The sequence below is a fragment of the Saccopteryx bilineata genome, chromosome 7, assembly GCF_036850765.1.
Source record: "Saccopteryx bilineata isolate mSacBil1 chromosome 7, mSacBil1_pri_phased_curated, whole genome shotgun sequence".
Classification (NCBI taxonomy): domain Eukaryota; kingdom Metazoa; phylum Chordata; class Mammalia; order Chiroptera; family Emballonuridae; genus Saccopteryx; species Saccopteryx bilineata.
Genome location: NC_089496.1, coordinates 66202484 through 66230455, shown reverse-complemented (window position 1 = coordinate 66230455; position 27972 = coordinate 66202484). Strand labels below are relative to the sequence as shown.

General features: G+C 46.9%; 1 protein-coding gene across 3 annotated transcripts in view; it reads left to right on the top strand.

Moving 5' to 3' along the window:
• Positions 1-27972, top strand: part of CHD2 (chromodomain helicase DNA binding protein 2) — a 124224-nt gene that overhangs the window by 86487 nt on the left and 9765 nt on the right. For all 3 annotated transcript variants that reach the window (XM_066240294.1, XM_066240295.1, XM_066240293.1), the window contains 9 exons: positions 8504-8642; positions 9179-9329; positions 10452-10574; positions 12165-12293; positions 13146-13286; positions 15563-15697; positions 21276-21454; positions 23768-23867; positions 26639-26852. In XM_066240294.1, coding sequence (XP_066096391.1) covers positions 8504-8642; positions 9179-9329; positions 10452-10574; positions 12165-12293; positions 13146-13286; positions 15563-15697; positions 21276-21454; positions 23768-23867; positions 26639-26852 — 1311 coding nt within the window. The remainder of the gene's footprint in view (positions 1-8503; positions 8643-9178; positions 9330-10451; positions 10575-12164; positions 12294-13145; positions 13287-15562; positions 15698-21275; positions 21455-23767; positions 23868-26638; positions 26853-27972) is intronic.

Genomic DNA, 27972 nt, shown 5'->3' with positions numbered 1-27972 from the left:
GCATTCTAAACTGTTGCTTTACTGTCTTGTGCTGAAGAATCGTGTTGTATGTATCCCATTTTGCACCATTCCGTCCCACGCGATTGAATGAAAGTCTGTTCTTAGTCTTCATTAATACAATATTTTCTAAATTTTTTCCCCAACCTGATAGGGTAAAAATGGCATGTGTATATATTTAATTGCATTTCTGTTATGACAAGTGAGGCTGAGTGTTTTTCTTTTTTTTTTTTGCATTTTTCTGAAGCTGGAAACAGGGAGAGACAGACAGACTCCCGCATGCGCCCGACTGGGATCCACCCGGCACGCCCACCAGGGGGCGACGCTCTGCCCACCAGGGGGCGATGCTCTGCCCATCCTGGGCGTCGCCATGTTGCGACCCTCCTGGGCGTCGCCATGTTGCGACCAGAGCCACTCTAGCGCCTGGGGCAGAGGCCACAGAGCCATCCCCAGCGCCTGGGCCATCTTTGCTCCAATGGAGCCTTGGCTGCGGGAGGGGAAGAGAGAGACAGAGAGGAAGGCGCAGCGGAGGGGTGGAGAAGCAAATGGGCGCTTCTCCTATGTGCCCTGGCCGGGAATCGAACCCGGGTCCTCCGCACGCTAGGCCGACGAGGCTGAGTGTTTTTCATATGTTTAGGAACCTCTTAAATTTCCTTTTTTGCAAATTGTATCTTTATCCTTCGTCTATTTTTTTATTGTCTTCCAGGAAACAGACCCAGCGAGGATAATGGCTGAAAGTGAGAAGGAAGAAGGATAGTTTGTGCAGATTTGGGAATAAATCCCAGATTTCTCATTTTCAGAGCAGGGCCTGTTCCATTTTACTGACTTCTGTTCTTCTCCCATCAGTGTCGTTGGGAGTATGCAGGTGAACTTCTAGTGGATTCCAGGAGAATCCCTAAGTAAACATCTATAATTGTAGAGCCATTTCATCTACTTACACATTTTTATAAAACGAGATCTTTTCTCACACTCTGAGCTATCTTTCTTCTCAGACAAGCGACATTCTCATGGATTTAAATGTGGACTCTGGTTCTAGTTGATGGGTTTTTACTTTTTCTTATAGGATGTTTTAGTTGGAAACGAAGGTTAGGGTAACCTTTCCATAACATCTTTTGTTCATTTCAAATGCATTAGGTTTTGACTTGATCTTGTGCTTTTTTTAAAGATTATCTTTATTTTTTAAAAAAATTTTTATTTAATTAATTGTGTTTACATAGATTCTAGGGTCACCCCGAATGCATCCCCCCTCCCCCCAATTCCCCTCAACATCTCCCTTGCCCTCCTCCCTACAGCGCCCTCCCCCCTTCCCATCAGGTGTATCCCATCCTATCATCCCCTTTCCCTCTGTCCTCTTTTCCTCTGGTCCCTGTGATCCCTCCTCTGTCTCAGTTCTGTTCCTCAGTTCTCATTATTCCTTGGATTCCTCAAATGAGTGAGGTCATACGATATTTTTCTTTCTCTGCCTGGCTTATTTCACTCAACATAATAATGTTTCCAGGTTCCTCCATATTGTTGCAAAAGGTACTATTTTCATGGCCCCATAGTATTCCATAGTATATATGTACCACTGCTTTTTAATCCACTCGTCCACTGACGGACACTTGGGCTGTTTCCAGATCTTCACTATTGTGAACAATGCTGCCATAAACATGGGGGTGCATTTCTTTTTTTCAGTTGGTGATATGGTTCTTGGGGTATATTCCTATAAGTGGGATGGCTGGTCAAAGGGCAGTTCCATTTCTAATTTCTTGAGGAATCTCCATACTGTTTTCCATAGTGGCTGCACCAGTCTGCATTCCCACCAGCAGTGCAGGAGAGTTCCCCTTCCTCCAAATCCTCACCAGCACCTGACGTGTGTTGTTTTGTCAATGAGCGCCATTCTGACTGGTGTGAGGTGGTATCTCATTGTGGTTTTAATTGCATTTCTCTAAAGATTAGTGATGTTGAACATTTTTTCATTTGTCTATTGGCCATCTGTATGTCCTCTTTGGAAAAGTGTCTATTCATTTCTTGTGCCCATTATTTGATTGGAATGTTTGTCTTCCTGGTGTTGAGTTTTACAAGTTCTTTTTTTTTTTTTTTTTTGTATTTTTCCGAAGCTGGAAATGGGGATGCAGTCAGACAGACTCCTGCATGCGCCCGACCAGGATCCACCCGGCATGTCCACCAGGGGGCGATGCTCTGCCCATCTTGGGGCGTTGCTCTGCCCATCTTGGGGCGTTGCTCTGCAGCAATCAGAGCCATTCCAGCACCTGAGGCAGAGGCCACAGAGCCATCCTCAGCGCCTGGGCAAACTTTGCTCCAGTGGAGCCTTGGCTGCGGGAGGGGAAGAGAGAGACAGAGAGGAAGAAGAGAATGAGAGGTGGAGAAGCAGATGGGCACTTCTCCTGTGTGCCCTGGCCGGGAATCGAACCTGGGACTCCCGCATGCCAGGCCGATGCTCTACCACTGAGCCAACCGGCCAGGGCTACAAGTTCTTTATAAATTTTGGTTATTAATCCCTTATCAGATGTATTGTCGAATATGTTCTCCCATTGTGTGGTTTGTCTTTTTATTCTGTTCCTATTGTCTTTAGCTGTGCAAAAGCTTTTTAGTTTGATATAGTTTTATTTGTTTATCCTGTCTTTTATTTCATTTGCCTGTGGAGAAAAATCAGCAAATATATTGCTGCGATAGATGTCAGTGAGCTTACTGCCTAAGTTTTCTTCTACGATACTTATGGTTTCACGGTTTACATTTAAGTCCTTTAACCATTTTGAGTTTAATTTTGTGCATGGTGTAAGTTGGTGGTCTAGTTTCATTTTTTTGCAGGTAGCTGTCCAGTTTTCCTAATACCATTTGTTAAAGATACTATCTTTACTCCACTGTATGCTCTTACCTCCTTTGTCAAATATCAATTGTCCATAAAGATGGTGGGTTTATTTCTGGGTTCTCTGTTCTGTTCCATTGATCTATATGTCTGTTCTTATGCCAGTACCAAGCTGTTTTGAGTACAATGGCCTCGTAGTATAACTTGATATCAGGAAGTGTGATACCTCCCACTTTATGCTTCTTTTTCAAGATTGCTGAGGCTATTCGTGTTCTTTTTTGATTCCATATAAACTTCTGGAATATGTGTTCTATATCTTTGAAGTATGTCATTGGTATTTTAATAGGTATTGCATTGAATTTATAAATTGTTTTGAATAATATAGACATTTTAATTGTTTATTCTTCCTAACCATGAGCACGGTATATGCTTCCAGTTGTTTGTGTCTTCCTTGATTTCTTTTATCAATGTTTTATAATTTTCTGAGTACAAGTCTTGAACCTCCTTGGTTAAATTTACTCCTAGGTACTTTATTTTTTTGGTTGCGATAGTGAAGGGGATTGTTTCATTAATTTCTCTTTCTGACAGTTCATTGTTCGTGTATAAAAATGCCTCTGATTTCTGTGTATTAATTTTATATCCTGCCACCTTGCTGAATTCGTTTATTAGGTCTAGTAGTTTTTTGACTGAGACTTTCGGGTTTTCTATACACAGTATCATATCATCTGCAAATAATGATAGTTTTACTTCTTCTTTTCCAATTTGGATGTCTTTTATTTCTTCTTGTCTGATTGCTGTAGCTAGGACTTCCAGTACTATGTTGAATAAGAGTGGTGAAAGGGGCACCCCTACCTTGTTCCTGATTTTAGGGGAATTGCTTTTAATTTTTGTCCATTAATTATAATGTTGGCTGTGGGTTTGTCATAGATGGCCTTTATCATGTTGAGGTATGTTCCGTGTATTCCCACTTTGCTAAGAGTTTTGATCTTAAGTGGGTGCTGGATTTTATCAAATGCTTTTTCTGCATCTATTGAAATTATCATGTGGTTTTTCTCTTTCCTTTTGTTTATAAGATGAATCACATTGATTGATTTGCGAATATTGTACCATCCTTGCCTCCCCAGAATAAATCCCACTTCATCATAATGTATGATTTTTTTCATGTATTGCTGGATCTGATTTGCTAATATTTTGTTGAGGATTTTATCATCTAAATTCATCAGGGATATTGGCCTATGATTTTCTTTCTTTGTGTTGTATTTGCCTGGTTTTGGAATCAGAATTATTCTCGTCTCATAAAAGGAACTTGGAAGTGTTCCTTCCTCCTGAATTTTTTGACATAGCTTGAGAAGGATAGGAGTTAGTTGTTCTTTGAATATGTGGTACAATTCACCAGTGAAGCGATCGGGCCCAGGAGTTTTGTTTTTTGGGAGCTTTTTTTTTATATATAAGTTATTTATTTATTCATTCATTCATTCATTTTAGAGAGGAGAGAGAGAGAGAGAGGAGAGACAGAGAGAGATGGGGGGGAGGAGCTGGAAGCATCAACTCCCATATGTACCTTGACCAGGCAAGCCCAGGGTTTCAAACTGGTGACCTCAGCATTTCCAGGTCGACGCTTTATCCACTGCGCCACCACAGGTCAGGCCTTGGGAGCTTTTTGATAACTGTTTTGATCTCTTTTGTGGTAATCGGTCTGTTTAGGTTTTCTGATTCTTCCAGATTGATTTTTGGAAGATTATATGTTTCAAGGAATTTGTCCATTTCACCTAGGAGGTTTAATTTTTTGGCATACAGTTCTTCATAGTATTTTCTTAAAATATTTTGTATTTCTGTTGTGTCGGTTGTTATTTCTCCACTCTCATATCTAATTTTATTTATTTGAGTCCTCTCTCTGCTTTTCTTGGTGAGTCTTGTTAAAGGTTCATCAATTTCGTTTACCCCTTCAAAGAACCAGCTCTTGGTTTCATTGATCCTCTGTATTGTTTCTTTAGCTTCTAATGTCATTTATTTCCGCTCTGATCTTTGTTATTTCTTTCCTTCTACTACCTCAGGGCCTCACTTGCTGTTATTTTTCTAGTTCTTTTAGATAAAGGGTTAGGTTGTTTATTTGAGCTTTTTCCAACTTCTTAAGGAATGCCTGTAGTGCTGTGAACTTCCCTCTCAGGACTGCTTTTGCTGTGTCCCATAAATTTTGAGTTGTTGTTTGCTCATTATCATTTGTTCCTAGGAATTTTTCTATTTCCTCTTTGATCTCATTGTTAACCCATTCGTTATTTAATAACATGCTATTTAGTTTCCATGTGTTTGAGTATTTTTCAGTTTTTCTGTTGTGGTTGATTTCTAGTTTCATGCCATTGTGATCAGAGAAAATGCTTTCAATCTTCTTAAATTTGTTGAGACCACTTTTGTGCCCTAACGTGGTCTTTCTTAGAGAATGTACCATGAGCACTTGAAAAGAGTGTATATTCTGCTGCCTTAGGGTGAAAGGTTCTAAAGATATCTATTAAATCAAGTTGATCTAGTGTGTCCTTTAAGTCTGCTATTTCTTTGTTAATTTTCTTTCTTGAGGATCTATCTAGTGATGTTAGTGGGGTATTGAAATCTCCTACTATTATAGTATTGCTGTTGATCTCGCCTTTTATATTCATCAAAGTCTGCTTTATATATTTAGGTGCTCCTATATTAGGTGTGTAGATATTTATGATGGTTATATCTTCCTGTTGGATTACTCCCTTTATCATCATGTAGTGACCTTCTTTATCTCTTACTATAGTCTTTGTTTTAAAGTCCATTTTGTCTGATATAAGTATTGCTACCCCAGCTTTTTTTTATTTCCATTTGCATGAAATATTTTTTTCCATCCTTTTACCTACAGTCTATGTGCATCTTTTGTTTTAAGGTGTGTCTCTTGTAGACAGCATATGTACGGGTCCTGTTTTCTCATCTAAGCAGCTACCCTGTGTCTTTTGATTGGATCATTTAATCGATTTACATTTAAGGTTATTATTGATATGTAGTTGTTTATCGCCATTTTATTCTTTAAAGCTGTATTCCCCTTTTGCTATATTCTTTTCCTACTTTGATCTGTTTACAACAGGCCCCTTAACATTTCCTGCAGCATTGGTTTGGTTGTAATGAATTCCTTGAGGTTTTTTTGGTCTGGAGATCTTTTTATTTCTTCTTCAATTTTAAATGATAGCCTTTCTGGATAAAGTAGTCTTGGTTGTAGGCTCTTGTTCTGCATTACTTTGAATATTTCTTGCCATTCCCTTCTGGCCTCAAGTGTTTCTGTTGAAAAGTCGGATGTCATCCTTATGGGGGCTTCTTTGTAGGTGAAAGCCTTCTTTTCTCTAGCAGCTTTTAATATTTTCTCTTTTATCGCTTAGCTTTGGTATTTTAATTATGATGTGTCTTGGTGTAGATCTTTTTGGGTTTCTCTTTAATGGAGTTCTCTGTGCTTCTTGAACTTGTGAGACCCTTCCTTGCATCAATTTAGGGAAGTTTTCAGCTATGATTTGACTGAATAAAGTTTCTATTCCTTGTTCTCTTCATCTTCAGGAAACCCTATAATGCGGATGTTATTTCTCTTCATGTTGTCACAGAGCTCTTGCAGAGTTTCCTCAGACTTTTTGAGTCTCTTCTTTTTTCTGCTCTCCTTTCATGCCTTTGTTCATCTTGTCCTCCAACTCGCTGATTCGATCCTCAGCTTCATCCATCTTGCTTTTAATTCCTTCCGTTGTGGTCTTCATTTCTTATATTTGTCACCTCCAACTGATTCTTTTTTAATATTTCAATGTCCTTTTTTATACTTGCTATCTCTTTAGGTGTTCGTAATGACCATCCATTGTTGTTCTAAGATCCCTCAGCATCGTAACAATCATTATTCTAAACTCTGCATCTAGCAGTTAGGTTATTTCCATATCATTCAGTTCCTTTTGTGGAGATTTCTCTTGTGGTTTCATTTGGATTGCAATTCTCTATCTTCTCATTATGTCTGTATGTTTGGGTGTGTTTGTAGGGCTGGTTGAGTCTAGGTTTGGTGTTGTCTGCCTCCACTTTTCAGTTCTGTTATTTCTAGGTGTTCTTGGGTTGGCATCAGCTGTTATTTGTAATCCACTTTTGGATTTGGGCTGCTTTGAAGTCTTGATTTGTTTGTTTTCTTCTCAGTTGTAGTCTTGTTTACTGATCTCAGCAGGGGGCTTATTTGAAACTGTATCCAGGAATGGGGTGGGTGTAACCTGAGACTCTGAAGGCCTGATCTGCCAGTTACTCTCTCTGGGGGTGGGGTGCTTTCTCCGCTTCAGTAGGGGGAGGTGTATCTCAGATCTCCATGGAGACCTGAGTTACTACCCCTCCTCCCCACTTCTTGTTTTCAGCTGTCTTGTGCTGATTGGAGCTGGAGAGATGTCTGATTCAGAAGCACTTTAGTCTTGTGTTATGTGGAAGGATCAACCCCTCCCCCAATTATGGCTGCCTCTGGCACTGGATGAGTCAGCTTCTCAGGTCCTCCCATGCATTCCTGCCAGTTACTGTCTGTCTCTCTCTCCCCTCTTTCCTTTTGGAAGACAAGCTGGCCCTTTCAACACACCTTGTTCCCAGGTCCCCAGGCAAGTGGCTGTGAGTGATATTTACTACTCTTTTCCTTGGAATGAGAGCCCTTCTGGGCTCTCAGCCTCACACCCCCTTTGTTCCTGTAAGCAGGGTAGACTCACCGCTCCTCGGTCCCTACCAGGTTTGTTGTGGCTTCTTCTTTGCTCCTTGGTTTCTGAGAGCTGGTCTTGTAGTCCAGAGTTGGTTTTTCACACTGATTGTTCCTAAATTAACTTGTAATCCAGTTTGGTGGTGTGAGCTGGGAGTCTGTGCATCTGCCAACTCCGCTGCCATCTTCAGGTCTCCCCTATTTATTAATTTTAAAAGGAGGGGAGAGAGGGAGAGCAAGAAGGAGAGAAGGGGGAAGGAGTGAGATAGATATTATCTTTAAAACACTTAAAAAACCACCAAAACCTCTGTTAATGGACTAGTTAGAAATCAATAGAAAGATCTTCTGCACTAATTGTTTTTGAATCTTTTTATGTTAATTTTATTAATTTTAGAACCAAAGTATAAGACGCAGAATTAAAATATAATGATGACACTAATGAAAAAAAATACTTTGGCTCTGGCCAGTTGGTTCAGTGGTAGACCTTCGTCTTGGCATATGGATGTCCCTGGTTTGATCCCTGGTCAGGGCACACAGGAGAAGTGAGCATCTGCTTTTCTACACCCCCCCACCCCCCTCCGCCAGTGGCTTGATTGATCCAAGCTTCAGCCCTGGACGCTGAGGATAGCTTGGTTAGTCTGAGCATTGGCCTTAGGCACTAAAGATATAAATAGTTTGATTGATTTGAGCATTGGGCTCAGATGGGGCTTGCCAGGTGGATCCGGATTGGGGCACATGCGGGAGTTTCTGTCTCACTGTCTCCCCTCCTCTCTTAAAAAAGAAGTAAAAAAAATCTAAATCTTAGAAAGTTGAATTGTTTAGGGATTATTTTATAAACGTCAGTTGAGAATTTTTTTTGCCTTGTAGGTTGTATCTTTAATTAACAAATAAGACAGATAGAGTGTGTGGGAATAAGCATTTCAGGGCTTGATCCATGTTTTCTGTGAGATTTCAGGTAGTTCTTATTTAAGTAATGTGAAATTGGTCTTCCTTAGGGAAAGGACCTGGAAAAAAGAGAGGCCCCACAATCAAGATATCAGGGGTTCAGGTGAATGTGAAGTCTATTATCCAGCATGAAGAAGAGTTTGAGATGCTGCACAAGTCAATCCCTGTGGACCCTGAAGAGAAAAAAAAGTGAGTGTGTTGCATGCCCATGCACAGGTAGATGTGCCCCAGAAGGTGCCTGAAGTCACAGTTATGTGTAGTGTTCATTGTAGTTTGTTTTGTTGTTCTTTTTTTGTGTGTGTGGTGAGAGTTGGCGACATACGAGGCAGATTTACGCCATGTGCCCTGATCAGGATCCACCTGGAACCCCGTCTGGGGCTGATGCTCGAATACTGAGTTATTTTTAGTGCCCGAGGCTGTTGTGCTCCAATGGAGCTACCCTCATTGCCCAGGGCCACACTCAAACCAATTGAGCCACTGGCTATGGGAGGGGAAGAGAGAGGGGAAGCGGGGGAGAGAAGCAGATGGGTGCTTCTCTTGTGTGCCCTCCCTGGGAATCGGATCCAGGACATCCATATGCTGGGCTGATGCTCTGTTCACTGAGCCACTGGCCAGGGTCATTGTTGTTTCTTTAATACATCAGAATATTGTGTTCATGTTTGTTTGTGTTCATTTCCAAGTCAGAAAGGGCCCTCCTCTGATGTCCTCTTTCTGAATTCCTGTAGGTACTGCTTAACCTGCCGAGTCAAAGCTGCCCACTTCGATGTGGAGTGGGGGGTAGAGGATGACTCCCGCCTCCTTCTGGGGATCTATGAACATGGCTACGGGAACTGGGAGCTGATCAAAACGGACCCAGAGCTTAAGTTAACAGACAAAGTAAGCAACTCCGTCATGCTGGAGAGTTCTAGAAGATTTGGTGCATAATATTTTTATATTACGTATGTTTAAGTATTTTCTTGGGGGGGGGTAGGGATCAGCTTGGAAATTAGTACAATAGCATGTTCCTGGGATTTCTTTATCCTCGGAATCATTACCATTTTAGTGGACTCTGGGACACTGTGTCGTAGGGGAAGGTGACAGCCAAGTAAAATTTTTGGAAAATAATAGGAGAAATCTTAAAACTCTGATTTTTATCATAGGTCAATCTCATTGCAACAAATACCAGGGTAGGAGCATTCATAACTGAAGCATCCCTCAGCTGGCCTTGCTGGCCCTCGGTGCGCACTGTATTGGGAACAACTGTATTTCAGTTCTCCGCACAAAGAGTGAGCCACCCTGGTGTTTTCTGCAATGGAATTAAACACTGGCCATGCTTCTCCCACAAAATCGAGCCTCCCACCCGGCCCCCTAAGAGCAGGCTCCAGGTAGTCAGTCAGGCTGTGGTCAGAGCGGTAGCCAGGAGCGCCAGCCGGCTCACATGTCGGCAGGCTGTGCCTCGTGCAGGGCTCCTGGCACCTCACACAATGCTCATCCCACACGCCACGTCCTCAGAGGGTGACAGCACCCTGCCATAAGCACTGAGACCAAAGCCGTTCTGGCCCGAGAGGTCCAGCTACGGGCGCAGGTGCAGAACCTGTCCTGGCATAGCTCGGTGCTCTCCGGCAATGCTCTAAGAAGCATTTTCAATCTAAAACGAAGCTTTAACCTAGCTCCAGGGATTCCCTGCTCCTGGAAGGAGGAAATCCACGACGGCTGGGATGTTCTAGCAGATGAAGCCAACAAGCCCCTCCTACCTGAGTTGTTCTACCCTGTTAACAGCACAGGTAGGAGCCAGTGGGAGAGCTGGATTTCTCCATCCCATTTTGTAACACGAGAACGGCTCATGAGGGATTTGCAGTGACTGGGAGCCATGGACATGAGATAGGATCTGAGGCTGCGTCTGTGTTCCGGGCGGGCGGGCGGGGAAGGACTGCTCAGCTCTGCGTGGCCGCTGTGGATCCTGATGCACTAACCGGGACGTGGGCGGTGGCGGGTGCTTCTCTTCCTTTCCTGTTGAAGATTCTACCCGTGGAGACGGATAAGAAGCCGCAGGGGAAGCAGCTGCAGACCCGAGCCGACTACTTGCTCAAGCTGCTCAGGAAGAGTCTGGAGAAGAAGGGCGCCGGGTCCGGCGCGGAGGAGGTGAGCGCGCTGTCGCTGGGCGGCGTCCTGTGGGTTGGGGCCAGTGGAGAGCCACCGCGGTGCGGCCCCAGTCATCTGTCTCAGAGTCAGGTGCTGCCCTCAGTTCCAAGTAGCCATGGCGGTTAGTGGGAATAGAAGTGTTCGTTTAATTACTGACCCGAACATCTGGGCAACTTTCTTACACTACCGCCTCAGAGTAGTCCTCATGGCTCTCAGCACCGCTTGGTCCAAACGTACTGCTGCCGTTTCTTTATGCTGCATCCTGAATTTTCATACATAGTTCCAGCAGCTGTCTGAATACCACTGGTCTTCCTGTTGGTAGAACTCACTCTGGGCCACTCGTAATAGTGGGTCTGTGGATAAAATGGGTAGTTGGAACCCACAGTGAATTCAGAAGTGGGACTTCAGTTAAGATTACAGGGGGCCCTCGGGTTATGACAGTCTCAACATAGGATGTTTTACATTTACGATGCTCATTCCCACAAAAACTTAAGAACACTGAGACGTGAGTGTTTTGGCTTACACCGTTAGCGTTGCACTTACGGACTATGTGGGTAAGCTAGTTTGGTTGTGCGTGGTGGAAGAACACGCAGTAATGGTGCGTGTGAGGGAGGGAGTTGGTGTCCTCCAGTACACTTACCTACGCCATTCTGGATTGTTAAAAGTGCAAGTGTTTTTTTGTTACTGTAGTACAGTAACAGTGCTTTTATCTCTTCTTTCCCTGTGGCTTAGTTGTGTTTTTATGTTTTAGATTATGATTTTACAACTGAGTTAGGATAGGTAAGTGACTTAGTCTAAGGTGTGTTTCGACTTACACCAAAATTCTGGTTACATCACTGTCGTAGGAACGGAACTGTGTCGTAACCCAAGGACCCCCTGTACTTTACTTGCTCAGTGAAAAATACCAAGTGAGTTGCTAATGAAGTCATCTGAGCTGTGTCTCCTTTTATTTTTCCAACTTTTCATTTCAAGCCAGGTTTAGAAAGGTGGCGGTCACAGTCCAGAGGATGTTACATCCGGTAGTAACCGCCTTTGTGTGTTGATGTTGCTATGTGCTCCGAGAGCTATGCCCATTCGTATTGCTTCCTGTATCATAAACAAAAGAATTAGGGGAAAAACTTCTCCTAATCCCATATCTTTTCCTTTTTCATGGAATAACATCACATAAATAGTATCCTTTTCCAGATAGAAGTCATACTCCAGAGATATTAGACCATGTTTATAGTCACATTAGATTTGATTAAGTAGATAATTACTTTTTCCTTATTTTTAAATATAGCGTGCTTATGATTTTTTTAATGTTGTTATTGTTTTTTACACATTATCTTTATATGTATCTTTGTACATGAGAGTTTTCCCTTTGTTTGAATTACATCATTAGGATGACTTCCAGAACATGGAATTAGTAGGTTCAGGACTTGGGTGTTTGCAGGTGGCGTAGGTCTGCAGCCCCTCCCGTGACGGTGGCGGCACACCTTAGAGTCTCTGTGTGAACTGCGTGTCTGCTGCTGGCTCAGAGAGTTATGCTGTTTGGCCGTGTTTTTGAGAGACTTGATTGGCAGTGTCAGCATCCTTTTCTTGCCCTCTCAGGCCCCGTTAAAGAAGCGAAAGCCTCGAGTGAAGAAAGAGAACAAAGCCCCGAGGCTGAAGGAGGAGCCCGGGCTGGACCTCTCCTCCCCGCGGCACTCGGACAACCCGTCGGAGGAGGGGGAGGTGAAGGTAGGAGGCGGGCTGAGTGGAGGGCTGTTTTCTGAGTGACACTTCCCGCGCCAGTCAGTAGGAAACCGTTCAGAGCGTGATTGGTGTGCATGCAGAGTAGATGAAGTGGAATCTGTGTGTGGTGGCTTCACCTGAGGGTAGTGTAGCTGTTCATTTAGGTTGGCGATAGCACAGTCACAGATAGTGGAAGGACGGGGAGAACAAGGCAGGTGTCCGTCCTGAATGGCAGTGGACACTCAGCCTCATTGTTAGGGACGGTAGGGAGCGGTGGGACCATGAGCAGAGACCCCATGTGGGGCAGCTGCTATGCAGGTCAGTGGTCATTGTGCCCAGTGGAGCACCTCTGTGGGTCGGGCGTGGCCCAGGGTGGCCAGTGCGTGCCCTCTGGTCTAAGCAGAGTGGAAGGTAACCAGCATCCTTCGGGTGTTGTTGCGTGAGTGAGCCCTTCACGGGGTTGTGCTGTGTTGCTCTTGGAGTGTAACTGCTTCCAGATGAGCTCCCAGGGAGTCAGCCGTGGGTGTGAGAGTCGGGCAAACAGGAGTTGAGATGCTAAGGACCTTAGCCGTGACTGGCTGACAGCTGTGTCATCTCTGGGCCTCAGTTCTTCTGTCCGTGAGATGGGAACAGTAATGCCTCTGCTGAAGGGTTGCTGTGAGAATTAAGGAGAAGCTACAGTGAAGCCTCTGCTGGCTCGGCTGGTATTGCCAGAGAGTTAGAATTATGGATGTAAGCTGTCTGCTCTGAAACCCGTGTCCAGGTGTAGGCTCGGGTCGGCCACGGGGGGCAGTGCTTCCTTCTGAAGGTGGAGGCATCGGCAGTCTAGCCTGGCTCACAGCCCTGTGTGTCTTCTAGGATGATGGCTTAGAAAAAAGTCCAATGAAGAAGAAACAGAAGAAGAAAGAGAACAAGGAGAACAAGGAGAAACAAACAAGTTCCAGGAAAGACAGAGATGGGGACAAGGAGAGGAAGAAGTCGAAGGAGAAGAAGGAGAAGGTACCTGTGTTATTCTGCTTACCAAGGTGCCCGTGGCCTCCGAGGTTGGGATTTAGAAACAGAGTGGGGGTCAGGGGCACTGAAGTCATCTGTTTATGGGTCTCTCCAAGAAGGAAGGGGGGCTGTCATCGTGAGGCCTGCCCTCTCCCACAGGGAGAAGGGAGTGTGAACAACGTTTGGGCTGTTCTTTCATGTAAAAGACCTTTACTTGCACTTTTTTTTTTTTTACATATTTCAGAGGGGATGTTTGAGGGAGGTAGACCAGGTGAGGGAAATCTGTGTTGTCAGGTGACTGCTTGAGATACATTCTCAGATTCCTGATGGAAGAGCACAGTCCACAGAGGAATTTGAATATTTAACGCCTTCAGGAGTCAAACCAAGTACCATCGAGAGTTAAGCTTTTAGAATAGACTTGGGTGAAAAGCCCTGTTACTATATTACCTTCCCTTTGGGGGTTTTATGAAGGTGGTTCTGAACCGTAAAATTCTGGTACAGTGTTGATGTATGCTTGCTGACTTCCAATGAAATCACTTTGCAATTAGTCCCTAATTATCATTAAAACGTACAAGTAAATGTTATAATTCTATCATATCTCTAGTACATTTCTTGCTCAGTCCCGTGGGAACTTTTGTCCTGTGCATATAAGAACAAGTATACAATAAGTATCAGACTGGACTGTGTGAGAAGCCTCTTCTCCCCACTTAGCAATACATCACAGGCAGCTTTCAAGTGAATCAAGATGTGTCCGAATCATTTTTTTTAATAGCTGAGGAAGATTCTGTTTGGTTATAACAGCTTGGTTGGAAGCAGTGTGTATATTCCCAATCAAAATTGCTTACACATTTCTAATGTTACAAACCATCCTGTGACAGAATCTGTGCGTGTTTGCTTCCACAGAAATACCCAATTTGTTTGTTTGTTTTAGAGGAGGGAAGGCAGAGAGACAGATTTCCACAAGCGCCCCAACCAGGATCTACCTGGCAAAGCCCACTACGGGGCAATGCTCTGCCCATTTGGGGCCCTTGCCCCATTGTTGAGGAATGGAGCCATTTATTTTGTGCCTTAGGCACAGGCCATGGAGCCATTCTTAGTGGCCAAGTTAGCTTGAACCAATTGAACCATGGCTTCGGGAGGGCAAGAATGAGAGAGAGAGGAGGAGGAGGAGAAGGAGTAGAGAAGCAGATGGTCATTTCTCCTATGTGCACTGACCAGGAATCAAACCTGGGACAGCCACACGCTTGGCTGACGCTCTATCACTGAGCCAATTAGCCAGGGCAAGAAGTACCCTTTTTAAAAGTGAAAGATTTAAAAAATAAAAGAACAATTTAATAAACATTCATGTATCCATCACCCAGATATTATAGCTTTTCTTACTACATATTATGTAATCACAAAGCATAGTATTATTTTAAAGTTTCAAATGTTTATACATTTTATATATATACACACATATATTTATATTGATATATATATATGTTTTTTTTTTTATAGAGACAGAGTCAGAGAGAGGGATAGACAGGGACAGACAGACAGGAACGGAGAGAGATGAGAAGCATCAATCATCAGTTTTTCATTGCGACACCTTAGTTGTTCATTGATTGCTTTCTCATATGTGCCTTGACCACGGGCTTTCAGCAGACTGAGTAACCCCTTGCTCGAGCCAGCGACCTTGGGTCCAAGCTGGTGAGCTTTGCTCAAACCAGATGAGCCAGCGCTCAAGCTGGCGACCTCGGGGTCTCAAACCTGGGTCCTCGGCATCCCAGTCAGATGCTCTATCCACTGCGCCACCGCCTGGTCAGGCTATATTTGTATTTCTAATGTTTATGTCTGCACAATATTTATCTTTTTGGATTTATGCAGATTTCTGTCAGTTCCAATATCTTCATTAATAAAAAGCCCTAGGTCAAAGTGTATATATATTTATAGGCTATTAGTAAAAGTTGCTACATGATACTGTGTTATATCTCCACCAATTTACACTCTTCACCTCTTACTGACTTTTTTGTACATTTTATGAATGGAGGACCAGACGCCAAAACACACTGATGAATCTAGAGTGAAAGTTGAGCACGCTGAGACGGAAGGAGGACTGATGTGTGATTGAGCCATTACTCATGTGGGTTTGGCTTCATGATGTCCCAGAGAACTTGATTTTTTTCCCATAAACTGAGGCCGTCACATATACCTGCTCTAGTGATGCGGCCTAAATAGGAAGTCCACATGGCAAGGCGCAACTGCACAAGTGACAATGACTCTTTGTAACTCTTTTTTAAAAGCCCAAAAGTGGTGATGCCAAATCTTCGAGTAAATCCAAGCGCTCTCAGGGTCCTGTCCATATCACGGCAGGAAGTGAGCCTGTCCCCATCGGCGAGGATGAGGATGACGATCTGGACCAGGAGACATTCAGCATAGTAAGTCCTGGCGTTGAGGGCCGCCCGCGCCTGCCACCACGATGCTGGCTGTGGCCCTTCCGGCGTGGCTCCTGGCACACGGCCTCTTTGGTCTCAGCCTCAGTGCATTACTTTGGAAACACTTGCGCTCTGGAGCAGGCTGGCAGGAAGAGGTCTTCACGCTGGACCTCTAGTGGGAAAGAATTTTAGGGAATGAGGTTTGTGCCTGCTGCTTCTAGTCCGAAAGGGCGGCCGGGGCCCTAAATAGCATCTGCAAGCAGAAGTGCTCACTGAGCTAGCACGTGGGGAGTACTGTCTGATGAATGGTTCCTGTCGCTGCAGACCGTGTGTGTGAGTAGGGAGGGGAGTGAGGTCGTTTACAAACCGTGTTTGCGCCCCTGTGAAGGGCGGTGGGGGAGCGTCCTGGGAGACGGACTGGACCCACTTGGGTATCAGGAAGGCGGGTTGAAGGAAGTGATGTTTGAGTTGGGGTCTGGAGGAAGAGGAAGAGGGAACAGGAGAAAAGGGAGGACCGTGCCCAAGCGAGGCCGTGGCATGCACAGAGGCTGCGGTGGTCAGAGTGGTGAGAGAAGGGACAGCATGATGGGACGAGGCTGGGTTCCCGCCCAGAGCGCTGGTGAAGGTGGCGTGTCCCACGTGCTTCCTGTGGTGGTCGGAGCTGAGACATGGCCTAGGATGGGGTCCTTCTCCCCATGGGCTGGGGGAGGTGACGGGGAAGGTGTGTGGGCTCGGCCTCGCTGACACTAGAAACGAGCCCGGTGACCGCGACTCCTGTTTCCTTCCTGGGGCTGCCTGTGTGCACTCAGCGACGCCCTTCCCCACCACTCCCGTGGTCTCTCTCTGGCCCCAATTTCCGTGAAGCACTTCGAACAGTTAATTTCGTGTCGAGGACAGAGGGATCTTTCGACTCTCCAGAGTATTCCTGCCCTGTGGCAGGCGAGGGTGGACTTGGCCCTCATCCTTGCAGGGCGGTCGTCTCACTCGCTGCCCCTTTCCTGTTTCCTCAGTCCTCTAGCAAATGGATATACACATATAAATGTATATTCTTACCTTATTTTTCTTAATTCTTCTCTCTCCAGTCTTTGAGCTCTCTCAGGGAAGGTACTGGGTCTTTCTTTACATGTAGATGCTACAAGAGTATCAATAAATGAATAAATTCATTACCCAACCAGCTCTCTGGTCTACTTCCTGGTTCTTCCTTAGCCCAGTATTTATAAGGGAAAATCATAACTAATGCTTCTAGGGCACCGCACTATTTTAAAAAATGCTTTTGCATAATGGCTCATTTACTCCCATTATGAAATCTTTAAAAAGAAAAGTTTCAGGAATGGGATAGACATTGATACGGTGCATGAAGCTTTATCAAATGTGCATTTTTTAAATGTATTTTTCTGAAGTGAGACTGACTCCTACAGTGCCCAGCCAGGATCCACCCAGCACGTCCACCAGGGGGCGATGCTTTGCCCATCTGGGGTGTTGCTCTGTTGCAGCTGGAGCCATTTTAGCGCCTGAGGCGGAGGCCACGGAGCCATCCTCAGCACCTGGGCCAACTTTGCTCCAGTGGAGCCTTGGCTGCAGGAGGGGAAGAGAGAGAAAGAGAGAAAGGAGAGGGGGAGGGGTGGAGAAGCAGATGGGCGCTTCTCCTGTGTGCCCTGGCCGGGAATCGAACTCGGGACTCCTGCACGCCAGGCTGACGCTCTACCACTGAGCAAACCGGCCAAGGCTTCAAATGTGCATTTTTAAACCTTAGACTATAGAGTTGAAGCTTCCTCACCCTAAACCCATGCTTTTCCTTTGTTACCTCCCCAGAAGTGACTCTGATTCTGAATTCAATTATCATCCTCATGGATGATGTTAGAGTTTTAGTATTTATGTCTCTGAAGACACACTAATAGCTCCATAAACAACCAGGCATTGTTAGTGTGCTTCATGTGTATTTTCCCCAGAATAATTCTCTGACGTAGGTATTACCTACCTTTTACATATTAAACAATAAAGTGAAGAATGTTCAAGAGGTCCTCTGCACACAGTTAAGAGGTAGAGCAGAGATCTGACCCAGGCAGTTTGTCACATACCACACAGCAGCATGTAAGATTGCCTTTTTTTTTCTTTAATTCAGAGAGAGGTGGGGAGGCAGAGATAGACTCGCACATGTACCTGGACCAGGATCCCTAGGGGTTGGTGCTCTGCCCGTCTGGCCCATTGCTCAGCATCCGAGCTCTTCTTAACACCTGAGGCAGAGACCTTGGAGCCATTCTCAGTGCCCGGGGCCAACTAACTCCAATGGAATCATGGCTGCAGGAGGGGAAGAGAGAAAGAAAGAGAGAGAGAGAGAGATGTGTAGAGAAGCAGATGGACAATTCTTCTGTGTGCCCTAACCAGGGATTGAACCCAGGACTTCCACATGATAGGCCAATGCTCGACCACTGAGCCAACCAGCCAGGGCCAAGATTGCTTTCCATGTTTAAAAGTTTTATATAGCCCTGGCCGGTTGGCTCAGCGGTAGAGCGTCGGCCTAGCGTGCGGAGGACCCGGGTTCGATTCCCGGCCAGGGCACACAGGAGAAGCGCCCATTTGCTTCTCCACCCCTCCGCCGCGCTTTCCTCTCTGTCTCTCTCTTCCCCTCCCGCAGCCAAGGCTCCATTGGAGCAAAGATGGCCCGGGCGCTGGGGATGGCTCTGTGGCCTCTGCCTCAGGTGCTAGAGTGGCTCTGGTCGCAACATGGCGACGCCCAGGATGGGCAGAGCATCGCCCCCTGGTGGGCAGAGCGTCGCCCCATGGTGGGCGTGCTGGGTGGATCCCGGTCGGGCGCATGCGGGAGTCTGTCTGACTGTCTCTCCCTGTTTCCAGCTTCAGAAAAATGAAAAAAAAAAAAAAAAAGTTTTATATAAATGCCTCATTGTATGTATTCTGTAACTTGCTTTTTCAGCCATTGGTTTTTTACAACTTGCACAATTTAATTTTTTCTCCTGACAGACATTGGTTTTCTCAGATTTTTCCACTGCACGTAGGCTGCGGTAAAATTGTAAATATTTCCTTGTGCACATGTGCACGAACTTCTCTAGAGCATATAGCTTGAGCATAAGCGCTGGGTGTTTCGTTGGGCATGCCCGTCTGCCACTTACTAAATGTGGTAGGGTTCCTCTTCACAGTCATGGTAGGGGTGTGCACTCCTAGTGGGAATGTGAGTTCAGGTTGCTTTCCCTGTCTTGGAAATACTTGGTAATTTCTGACTTCTTAATTTTTGCCACTCTGAGGGGTACGAAATACTATCGAAGATGTAGTTAAAATTATTTTCATATTTATTGGGCGTTCATCATGTTTTCAATTTAGTGCCTATTCCTATTCTTTGCCTGTTTTGGGTAATTTTGTCTTTTCTTATCTTTTTGGTAGGAATTCTTTATACATTCATACTAACCTTTTATCGGTTAGTCCTTACACCTGTCTTCCAGTTTGTGATAATTTTTAAAGTATGTTCTTTTTCTCAATTGAATTACAACACAGAAAAAGAAAGAGGTTGAAAGTGTATACGAAGGTGTGGAATCACCACAGAGCCATGGAGGATTGTAGGAGTTACAGTGTTCCCAAGTGTCAGCGATCCTGTCAGGTGCCTTACTCATTATACCAGATACTCTGTGGCTGAAACTCTGCCCTACAGATCTGAGAATTTTTTTCAAATTATTCTGTGATCATTTATCTCCTGAATTCTTAGTTTTATCTTTGTGGAACTTCTTGTTTTTGGATATTAGAGTCTGGAAGTGGTCCCTCATGTTATCCCCCCCCCATTTCCGCTTTATAAACTACTTTCTGGGAGATCCCGTCAGCTTTATCTCCAGTCTTGAGACTTTTGTTTCTCTTGTCATGGTTTCTTTCCAGCATCTCTCCCCCGTCATGCTGTGGTTCTCATGTAGTTCTGAATGTTTTCATCATTTCTGTTAGATCCTGTCTCAGATGGCGTGGTAATTCTCAGTTGTCTCTCTGATGTATTTCCTGTTGTCCTGCTAGATACTTGCTCAGATGGCTCCGTAGTCCTAGGTCATCTGCTCATATTTAAGAGCAGGGACACTCTGATTGGCAGTTCTGAGCATATGGGCGGGGCTGGATGGACACCTAGCAGGGGTCCCCAAACTTTTTACACAGGGGTCAGTTCACTGTCTCTCAGACCGTTGGAGGGCCACCACATACAGTGCTCCTCTCACTGACCACCAATGAAAGAGGTGCCCCTTCCGGAAGTGCGGTGGGGGCCGGATAAATGGCCTCAGGGGACTGCAGTTTGGGGACGCCTGAGAGTGTTGCTGTGGGCTGGTCTGGCTGGGCTGCTTCCCTGAGGAGCTTCCAGTGGTGGCTCAGCAGGGTTTGGTTCTTCCTCTCGGGCAGTCAGAGTTTATGGAGAAACATCTCCAGTCTCCTGACTGGAGAGTGGAGGCCTGGCTTCCCCCCTAGAGTCTGAGGGATGGAAGCCTGGCTGTGGCTCGTGCAGGGCACGTGTGTGCATGGGATTCTGTGCTCCGGGCAGCAGCCTGCCTGCCCTCAGCTCTGCTTGCGTGGCCCGTCCAGAGCCCTTTCTTTTATTCTCTCAGATAATATTCTTCCTTGTTTCTGGGAGGTGTCCGAGATCAGGGTGTCTGTTATGAGTCTGAGTGTCTGTATTCTTAGTCCATCTTTAAAAAGCTGCTCCTTATCTTTAAGCCCTCACTGCTACTTCTAGAAACACATGGCCAGCCTTAGGGAGGGTTTCACGATTTCAATTTCCTTCCTGCCAATATTTTGTTACTGTTTTCTTCCTCATTTTTAAATTTTTTGACTTTGTGGTTTTGTTTTGTTTTTAGTTTTTTATTTATTTTTTTGTGAGAGACACACAGGAAGGGAGATAGGTGAGAAGTATTAATTCATAGTTGCATCATTTTTAGTTCAATGATTGCTTCTCATACGTGCCGTGACTGGGGGGCTCCAGCCAAGCCAGTGACCCCTTGCTCACATCAGCGACCTTGGGTTTCAAGCCAGTGACCATGGGGTCATGTCTGTGGTCCCACGCTCAGGCTGGCGAGCCCATGCTCAAGCTGGTGACCTCGGGGCTTTGACACTGCCTGGTTAGGCAAGAGCTTATCTCATTTTGAAGGCAGTCTCTTTGTTGTTTTCGAGAAGTTGGGGAGGGGGAGAAAAAGATTCCTGTGTCAGTTCACAGTCTCTGTCCGGAAGCCCCTCCCTTAGTGTCTGTCAGCCTCGAGGATTTTGTCCTGCAGTGTTACTAGTCTTCATAGGCGCCTTCGGGCGAGGCCTGGAACTGTGCTGCTGTTTGGTCTTCCTAGTGGCCTCACAGGGTGGTCAGTGAGGAAACGGCAGCGTTTTCAGAGGCCGAGTAAGGGTCCCAGGTCTTTGCTCTGAGTGGCGGTGCAGGGGGACTTGCATCTCAGCTGTTCCTGACTCGGATCCTGATCCTCATTCCCCCGGCTTGACCCGCCTCTCCTTGGCTGGTGACGGGCCCTGGGGGTGGGCTGTGTGCGCCGGGGATTCGGGGCACGGGAAGCAAAGGGGGCGACGAGCTGTCTCACATTTCCATCCTCTTGGCCTGTTTCAGTGTAAGGAGAGGATGAGGCCTGTGAAGAAGGCACTCAAACAGCTGGACAAGCCCGACAAAGGGCTCAACGTGCAGGAGCAGCTGGAGCACACGCGGACCTGCCTGCTGAAGATTGGGGACCGCATCGCTGAGTGCCTTAAAGCCTACTCCGACCAGGAGCACGTCAAGCTGTGGCGGAGGTAGCGCCCGGCCTGGCACCGCTGGATTGGACGGGGGGGGGGGGGGGGGGGGGGGGGTAAGACAGAGGGACACACGGAGGAGGGAGAGCGAGAGAAGGGGAGTCTGTGTGTGTCTTGTGAAAGGTGGCGTATCCACCTGATGAAACATTTTTTTCCCAACAAAAGCTGTCTTTTGGCAACAAACCTGCAGGCTAAAATAGGCCATTCCACTGAGACCAGTGTTTGGAATGGGTTGGGTGATGTCATTAATTTATAAGAGGACAGTGAGACAGGATTTACAGTCCTGACTCAGAATAAAGACTCAGCTCTTAAGTAAAGGCTTAGAAACTGTCTAGTTTTACTGCTTTACTCATCTGCGGTTAATGTTCAGATATAATAACTAATGGGTTAGCTTTCTGCTAACACGGGAGGGGAACAGGTCAATGTCACCAAACTCTAGTGATTAAATAACTCCAGCTATCCTTTGGATGAATGCAGAAAATGCAGAACTTCAGTTTGTAAGGCATCATGAACTAATTTTTGGTATTTTAAGAAAACAGAATGAATTTCTTTTTTTTTTTTCTTCATTTTTCTGAAGCTGGAAACAGGGAGAGACAGTCAGACAGACTCCCGCATGCGCTCGACCGGGATCCACCCGGCACGCCCACCAGGGGCGATGCTCTGCCCACCAGGGGGCGATGCTCTGCCCATCCTGGGCGTCGCCATGTTGCGACCAGAGCCACTCTAGCGCCTGGGGCAGAGGCCACAGAGCCATCCCCAGCGCCCGGGCCATCCTTGCTCCAATGGAGCCTTGGCTGCGGGAGGGGAAGAGAGAGACAGAGAGGGAAAGCATGGCGGAGGGGTGGAGAAGCAAATGGGCGCTTCTCCTATGTGCCCTGGCCGGGAATCGAACCCGGGTCCTCCGCACGCCAGGCCGACGCTCTACCGCTGAGCCAACCGGCCAGGGCCAGAATGAATTTCTAAAGGACAATTTGTAACATTATTCTCTTTTCATGATCCAAAGTTACTTTGCTCTCATGTATTTCATAGTGAGCATAATCAATTACCTTTGTGTAATATGCCCAATATCAGTGGATTGGCTTTGGAGGGAGAAATGGTTTCAGTGAAGCCTTCTGTCACGATGCTATCCGTAGCGTGCTTCACACTAAAAAATTACTTACCCTGTCACCCTTTACATGGTCACCAGTCTCCTGTCCCTAGCCATCTGGCTTTCTTTTAAATGGACTCAATCGCTATTGGAAGATAAGTAAAGGGCAGCTTCGCACATAGACCCCCGAGCTGGGCTTCCTGCTGTCGCCAGGGCCTGTTGGCCAAGGCGCTCTGGGCGCTGTGTCCCGGCTGGCCGGAGCTCACAGGATGGTCCTTGCTCCCTGCTGAGAAGCTGTCCATTGTGAAGTGGTAACTGTAGGACCATGTGCAGGACCACGTGCAGGACCACGTGGCAGGAGTTCCTAGAGGGGGGGGAGCACGTGCAGAGAGGAGCGGGGGGGGGGGGCGTCCTCTGGAGGCAGCAGGGGCACAGGGACTGGCTGTGGAAGAGCCAAGTAGACCTGACCAGGACGCTCGGGCTTCAGCCGAGGCGTAGAGAGGGCCGTCGGGGGCTGGGAGGGCTTTAGGAAGAAAGGTGAATGGCTTTCTAGCTGGTGCAGCAGGTGTGCGAGGTAGGGAGTCTGTGCTGTGTTCTCTGATGGCAGAATGTGGCGGGAGGACTGCTTCATAGAAAGAGTGTGAGGAGGTCTGACTCCTCCCGGCTGGTGCCGGAGCCTCGCAGCTCTGGGTGCAAGGTCAGCCCCTCCCTTGCGGACAGAAGTGCCTTGCTAGGCTGAGCGCCGCGGAATCGGAGGGCAGGGGTCCCGCAGAGTCTTGAGGAAGACTGGGGGGACGAGGGGCAGCCATGCAGAGCTGCCCGGCCGTGTGGGCCCCACCTGGAAGCTGGTGGGGACGGGCCGCGTGGCCGGGTTCTGGGGCGCATTGTCCGGAGCAGAGGGCTTCTCGGCAGGGTCTGGGGCGCATTGTCCGGAGCAGAGGGCTTCTCGGCAGGGTCTGGGGCGCATTGTCCGGAGCAGAGGGCTTCTCGGCAGGGTCTGGGGCGCAGGGACTGTAGGTGTGAGACAGCGCCTGGTCTCTGTACCCTCAGGCAGTGTAGACAGCAGCACAGGAGGACGTGTTGCTGAGGCAAAGGCCAAGGATGTTTCTGCGGTCTACACTTAGGATTCCACAGCCAAATTCAGTAGCTTGCCATCCATCAAAAGAGAATAAAAAGTTACTTCTTAAAATCTGTAATTTACCAGAACTGTGTGTTTTTTTTTAAAGGAACCTATGGATTTTTGTTTCCAAGTTTACAGAATTTGATGCTCAAAAATTGCATAAGTTATACAAAATGGCTCATAAGAAGAGATCTCAAGAAGAGGAGGTAAAATACACATTTCATCCCAATTTTCCAGGAAGATTCTTTCCTTACTGTTTTCCCTGGGGAGGGGATCGTAGCACCCGGGGGTGTCTGTGTGAGGGGGTCGCCAGTCTCTGCCCTCACTGCGCGGACGGGGCGTGGGGCGGGGCTGGGACAGGAGCCCATTGCGGCCGCCCTGCCTCTCTGGGCGCCCTCCCTTCGTGCCAGCTGTGCCGTTCCTCAGCACGCTGCACCAGTGGTCAGTGTAACAGTTCCCGAGCAGCAGATGGCCAGTATACTCACTGGATGCTTTAGACACAGGGGAAATTGCGTGTCCCCCTCTGTCGTTCTGTTCTGGAATCATTTTCCCCAGGCCTTTTGTAAGCACAGTTCTTTTTGTATTTTTCTGAAGCTGGAAACGGGGAGAGACAGTCAGACAGACTCCCGCATGCGCCCGACCGGGATCCACCCGGCACGCCCACCAGGGGGCGACACTCTGCCCCTCCGGGGCATCGCTCTGCTGCGACCAGAGCCACTCTAGCGCCTGGGGCAGAGGCCAAGGAGCCATCCCCAGCGCCCGGGCCATCTTTGCTCCAATGGAGCCTTGGCTGCAGGAGGGGAAGAGAGAGACAGAGAGGAAGGGGGGGGGTGGAGAAGCAGATGGGCGCTTCTCCTATGTGCCCTGGCCAGGAATCGAACCCGGGTTTCCCGCACGCCAGGCCGACGCTCTACCACTGAGCCAACTGGCCAGGGCCAAGCACAGTTCTTACTGTGTCTTACATACATGGCTTCTGGTAGGTGACAGGGTTGTCAGAAAATACTTTTTTCTGTTCTTTTTTGGGCCACATGAACTTGGAGTCTGCCTAGCGTCTGTCCGTAGGGTCCCAGCTGCTCATATAAAGCAGTAAGTGTGAGAGGGTACCCAGAAGGTGCCTGCCCTGTGGGGCGGAGTGGGGCGGGCACAGCAGTGACCTGGCCGGTGCTGCAGGGGCCGTGTCCCCGTGCAGACGGGTCCGGTTGCAGGTCGGCCAACAAGTATGCGGACCGAGCCCCGTTAGCCATTCCAGGCAGTCTGGGGCATCACTGCCTCCTCTGCTGACATGTGGCTCCGTGAATGCAGGGTGTGTGTGTCTCACCCTCTGCGGTAGGGAGCCTTGGCACCCGGCACAGTACCAGCACAGGGCAGGTGCTCAGGAGTGCTCGCGGCAGGAACGTGCTCTCTGCCCAGCGCTGTATTGAGCTGTGTGGGGGCGGTGCCCTGGCATAACTAATAACCTGATTTACACGGAAGAATATGATATAGCAGTAAATGCGGCAGTGCCATGCTAACGTTGCTGAATGTTAGTGCAGAGTGTAAGCATTATAAGAAGTCTTTGGAAGAATAGTCGGGAAAGGCCCTGGGAAGGAATGAAATAGTTGGGAAAGAGGGAAAGCTGGGATGAGTGTTCAGAGTTGTACACATGATGTAAAGGGCTTCATTAGTGTAGGTGTCGGGAGTTAGTGTAAGTTGTGTAACAGCAGTGACCCGATCCGTGGGGGTGTGCATTATCACAACCTTTTGGAGAATAATTCTTCAAGATTTGTCAAAGACTAAAACAGACAATCTTTCTTCTAAGAATTTAGTTGAAGGAGCTAATTAAGAATTTTTATTTTTTAAATTGTTTTCGATGAGAGGAGGGGAGGCGTAGACAGACTCCAGCATGCACCCCGACTGGGATCCACCGGGCAAGCCCATTAAGGGGCGATTCTCTGCCCATCTGGGGTGTTGCTCCGTTGCTCAGCAACTGAGCTCTTAGTGCTTTGAGGCAGAGGCCATAGAGCCATCCTCAGCACCAGGGGCCAACTCGCTCCAATCGAGCCATTCCTGCAGGAGGGGGGGGGGGAGAGAGAGAGAGGCAAGGGGGGGGTGGGGCAGGGAGGCAGATGGTCACTTCTCCTATGAGCCCTGATGGGAATCTAACCCAGGACTTCCACACACCAGGCTGATGCTTGACCACTGAGCAAACCGGCCAGGGCCTAATTAAGAATTTAAACATGCTTGTAATAGAAATGACTTGAACATTCAACAGTAAGAAATAGATTGGATAAATCATGTTATATCCATGTTGGGAATATTATTCAACCATAATTATATTGTGGAGATAAGTATTTACTTGAGCTTTTCACAATATATTAAGTGAAAAAATAATACCAAATTATTTTTAATATACATATATATTTAAAAAACACACAAAATGGCTTCAAAAGACATTGAAGTTATTTACATGATTTCCTTGTTAGTGAGACTTTAAGTCACTTTACATTTCTTTTTTCTTACTGTGTTTTCAGTGTTTTTATGTGAAATTTTTTTTGTGTGTGATAAAGTGGTATTACTCAGACATTTAGCTGTTTAGCTTAGTGACTTTGGAATAGGAACTGGTTTCCACTGGACTGGTCAGGGGCGGTCTGTTCTGGTTAGCCTAAGAACGTTGGTGCCCCTGGTTTCCATGGAAGCAGAATCTTTGAGGATGCTGGCAACCCGGGCACCTGTTCCCGGCGTGTGGTGACCTCTAGCTGTCCAGTGCGCCTACTTGCTCTCCCGAGCTTGTCCGTGGAGGGGCCCAGTGGGTCAGCAGGAGACGGAGCTCTGTGACTGTCACGCTGTGAGCTCTGGAATTGGCGAGCTGGTTTGGACAGAAGTCAGTAAATGGCTGGGCTGAAGCCACGAGGAGCAGAGGGGACTGTTTGGGGGGGTGGTCTCTGCGCTGTGGTGTCCTCTGGGAGCTGAGGGTCTCTGGTTTCCTCTCTCCCCACAGGAGCAGAAGAAGAAGGAGGATGCAATGGGTGGCAAGAAGCCATTTCGCTCGGAGGCTTCGGGCTCCGGCCGGGACTCCCTGATGTCCCACTCCCACGGCCCACACGGCCTCCACCCTCAGAAGTCCCACGTGCCTGTGTCCCATGGCCCGCCGATGCATGGGCACCCCAGAGATAACTACAGTTACCCCAATAAGAGACACTTTAGTAATGCAGGTGAGTCACAGGGGGCTTGTTACACAAGGTGACAAGAGGAGGTGTTTTCTTTTCCGGAGACGGCAGTTGGACCTCTGTGCTTCTGTCCCAGCTGTCACTTGATTATCCTCTTTTTACCCTGAGGGAGGTACAGCACGAATAGAGACCCCAAAGGATGTGCTTCCAACTTGGAGAACATTGGCCCATGAACCAGGCACACGATAGACTGAGGGAAACAGTTCACATTATACGGGACAGCACAGTGATTAAAGCTGTTTCCTTGGAACCGCCCTTGGATTGATAAGGGGACAGCCAAATAGAAAAATGGAGTCATTTCATTTTTTTAAAGTATTTGTAGTAGTAAAAGCTATGAATGCATTCATGGTAATAGATTTCTAGAATGTTCTCTGGTTGTGCACGAATGCTGGCAACTTATAAGAAGGTCTGACTGTTGTTTAAATAGGTCATGTTCACCTGAAGTTTAAAAAAGAAAGCTTGAGAAAAAGGTAAAAAGCAAACCTGTAAACTAGGTCTTTATTATTTGCATATAAAAAGAAAGAAAAATGGGCAAAGGTTACGAATAGGGAATTCATACAGAAGAGGAAATTCAAATGGCCAGTACAATGCCCTGGCCAGGTTGCTCAGTGGATAGAACGTTGTGTTGGAGTACCGCAGCCGCATGTCTGATCCCTGGTACGAAGGAAAAGCAACCCTTGCGTGTTTGGCTAAGTGGAGCAACTAAGTGGGAGGAGTTGATGCTCCTCTCTCTCTCTCCCTTCTCTACCCCTTCAAATCAATGGCAAAAGAATGTTTTTAAATGGCCAGTATGACAAGATGACCAACAACATTGTTACTAGGGAAATGTGAATTAAAGCAACAACAAGCTAACGGATTTCTTTTGCCTATTCAGATCAGCAGAAATTAAAATGTGCCTCCACACAAATTGTTGAGTGTAAATTGCTACAGTCTTTCCAGAGACTAATCTGAACTATCTAAATATGCAGGTCTGTTTCTGGTAGTCTGTCTTGTCGTAATAAGAGCACCTGGGTCTGAGGCCTCTTCCAGCCTAATAATAGCAAAAATCTGCAAATAACTTGAATATCCATTAATAGGAGAAAGGTTAAGTGAATAATAGGACATT